Below are 3,548 nucleotides of genomic sequence, written 5' to 3'. Positions count from 1 at the left end.
TAAAACCCTATAGACAATGTCATGATCTTTGAAAACCTGGAGCTCAAGCACTGAACCTCTTTAAACTGTATTTGCAAACACCAATACAGCTTGGAAATTAACCAATACCAAGGGGTCCATTAGGATGACGGGTTTACTTTGTTCGCCCGTCATCCTAGCGGGGATTGGGACCGCCCGCCATAAGGGCGGGGGTCCCGTGGGGGACATTAGGATGTGCCCGCCACAGTGGCGGGCACATCCTGCATTTGTAGCATTGTGGCGGGCGGTGCTCTCAGCACCGCCCGCCACAATGCTAGATATGCATTTCAGCATTTGCATAAACAAAGCGGCAGGCACCGCGCGGTGCCTGCCGCTTTGTTTATGCAAATGTGGCGGGGTACCACAGGAACCCCCCCGTGTGCAGCCCCCACCCCTCCTTCACTCTGGGGGCCCGCAGGGGGCCCACATAGTGAAGACTGCATGCCTTTCCGTGGCGGCATTGCCGCCACCGAAAGGCATTGTAAAATGCCCATGCTAATATGGCTGGCGGTGTCTGATAGACACCACCACCATATTATTCCTTTTCCGCCCCGGCCGCAAGGCGACAGGGGCGGAAAAGCGGCGGGCGGTCTTTCCGTATCACTAATATGATGGGGGGGAAAACGAGTGAGGATGTCGGGCAATCCACCCGACATCCTAATGGGCCCCCAAGTGGCAATGTTTAGTTACAAAAAAATATATATTACTAGTAGAATACACCAAAATACCTCATATAAAATCCCATAAAATACCTAGCTAAGATGTCTCAAAAGAAAGTAAGTGTAGCAAAAGAACAAACAAAAAAAAAACAGATGTTTGGTATGTGCTGTGGTCACATAAAGGGCCACTCAAATATTTCAATAATGAAAGTAAATTAATTGTTTATCATATAATGCCAATGTGAACTCTAGCTCATATTCTGTCCTTTTCACGTACAGGTCTATGCAATGAAGATGGAGTCTTCTTTGAGTGTTTGCTGAGAAGCCTTGCCTGAACACCATATGTATAAGACATCCAACCAGGCCTCCTGTAGAATTTCCAAGGTCTTACTGACTTTTTCAAGACCACACTCATGTTGTAGTCATCACTAATCATAAAGTCAAGGCATTGGGTCACAGGGAATTAAGCACCAGAATTTGATGACTTATAACTTAAGTGTTTCTTCTGCAAAATATTTTGTATTGCAAATGTCAAGTCCTGAAGAACAGATGGAATGGAAAAACCAAACACTGGTGAGGGAATTCCTTATTGCGGGATTCTCGGTTGTCCCACCACTGCGACCACTCCTTTTTTTGGTGTTCTTGCTTGTCTACCTTGCAACGTCCTGTGCCAACCTTCTGATCACTGTGGCAGTGTTTGTAGACCCTCACTTACAATCTCCTATGTATTTCTTTCTCCAGAATCTTTCCTTGTTGGACATCCTCTGCATCTCTGTAACTTACCCAAAACTGCTAGCCATTCTATTGAACAAAAGTAAGAGTATCTCTTTCATTGGCTGCTTGACCCAGCTCTACTTCTTTTTGTCCTTCACAAGCACTGAATTCTATCTGCTAGCGGCCATGGCCTATGATCGCTATGTGGCCATCTGCCATCCTCTCCGATACGCCATCCTCATGAACAAGAGATCCTGTCTCAGGCTGGCAGCTCTTTCCTGGATGCCAGGCTTTCTGGATACTTTACCTCCTACTGTTCTGGGTTCCCAGCTGTCCTTCTGTGGATCCAATGTCATCAACCACTTCTTCTGTGATATCACTGCCCTGATGAAGATCGCTTGCAGCGACACAAGCATAGTTGAGCTAGTGATTTTCATCGAAGGCATGTTTGCCGGGCTGATCCCATTCTCTGTTACTATTGCATCTTACATCTACATCATCTCTGTGATATTAAAAATCCGGTCTGTTGAGGGGAGATTCAAGGCTTTTTCCACATGCGCATCCCACCTCATTGTGGTAACTGTTTTCTATAGCACTGTCATCTGCATGTATGTGCGCCCTGCATCAGCGCTGTCACTGAATCAAGACCAGCTGCTTGCTGTCCTCTACACAGCTTTCATCCCACTGTTCAATCCTCTCATATACAGCCTTAGAAACAAGGACATGAAGGAGGCGCTGAAGAAACTTTTAGGGAGAAAAGTCAAGCCCGTAAGCAAGTGACCCAAACAAGTGGTGTTTAAAGATGACATTTCATTGACGTTTGATACCTATTATTATAATTTTTTTAAAGAACCTATTCTCAATGGTCATAATTACTAGAAAAAGGTAGAGTCTAGGCTAAAATTCCTCATTCATTAAAATAAATTTCAGTATTTTCTTGGTTTTGAAAACCACTGGATGCACACATGAGAAACGTTTTACTTTCATGCTACAGAGTAATTGGAGGAGCTATGTTTCTTTATGAATTTTTATTTCCCCACTATTTAAGTCATTTAGAAAACATTGTTCCTTGCGTAGAAATCCATTTGACCTCACATACCATAAAATATGGGACATTCCAATGTCATTTTCACATCAATTGTACAAATTCCGTCTATGCTGGAAAACATTTCGATTGGTTTGGAGAAATAATAAAGTACTACTTTGTGGGCGGTCCCAATGCCTGTGAAGACCAATGTAGCCGTGTCTTTCTGGGTGGGTAGTGTGCTTGTAATCAACACAGACTGGCACTTCAACTGAAAAAAAGCCAATTTCTGGCTTCCTCAATCTTTAATATTTGAGTGCTAAATTTCTGGCCTCCTACAGAATATGCCACTGTTGTAAATGCCACCTCTGCCCACATATCTTGATTGATTGTCATCTTCGGAATCTGTATCTGTTATGCGCTTGTACGGAGGACAATTTTTGGGCACCTACATGCCATTTAGGTGCTCTTCAGGCCAGCATTCTTGGCTCTTAAGGTCCACACAACACTACGCATACCATGATTAAAAATATTTTTATTCAGCCGGCCTAACTGGGTCCCCGTAGCTTTCCCATGCTACATTGCAGTTGGCCTAAACTTGTGACTTTGTCCTGGTCTGGTGTGATCAGCTACCCACAGTTGGCGCTTTATGCCCTTTGGCGCTATTTACTCTAAAACATTTTAAATTCTATATCTCTGGTTCTACCAGTTGACTTTTTGGAATTGTGGTCTTGTTTTATTATTCAAATTAAGCTCTATTTCTATAACCTGGTGTGGGTGTTTTCTGTGTGGTGTGCTCACTGTTTTACTGTTGAATTGCTACTCAAATACTTTACACATTCCCTCTAAGTAAATGCTCTGAGCCAAGCTCCCAGGGCATGAGCACAGTTTAATTTGGGGTTTGCTTGTGCTTTACCCTGACTAGGATTGTGGTTGCTGCCTGACCAGGTCTCACACGTCACCACCAGTAATCCAATTTTTGACACAGGGTATGTTTTATTTGCATCCGATGTATAGAAAATTCGGTCATCAGCATACAGTCCAAATTTCTTCTCCAGACTCCTGCCAGACAAGGGAACTATACTTTCTTCCTGCCTAAGTCTTTCCACAAAAGGCTCTACATACAGGTTAAA

At 43.7% G+C, this 3,548-nt stretch overlaps 1 protein-coding gene across 1 annotated transcript; it reads left to right on the top strand.

Moving 5' to 3' along the window:
• The first annotated feature begins 1,205 nt into the window (after nt 1-1,205).
• LOC144769897 (olfactory receptor 5V1-like) lies at nt 1,206-2,171 on the top strand. The gene has a single exon (XM_078654090.1). It carries the CDS (start codon nt 1,206-1,208, stop codon nt 2,169-2,171), a length of 966 nt encoding a protein of 321 aa, XP_078510216.1.
• Nucleotides 2,172-3,548: the final 1,377 nt, after the last annotated feature.

This window comes from Lissotriton helveticus, chromosome 7, assembly GCF_964261635.1.
Source record: "Lissotriton helveticus chromosome 7, aLisHel1.1, whole genome shotgun sequence".
Lineage (NCBI taxonomy): Eukaryota > Metazoa > Chordata > Amphibia > Caudata > Salamandridae > Lissotriton > Lissotriton helveticus.
Note: the sequence above shows the minus strand (reverse complement) of the source record. Positions and strands in the feature narration are given on the sequence as shown.

What these genes read in the sequence shown, in the direction of transcription:
- LOC144769897 (XM_078654090.1), top strand. Translation starts at nt 1,206, where the DNA reads ATGTCAAGTCCTGAAGAACAGATGGAATGGAAAAACCAAACACTGGTG.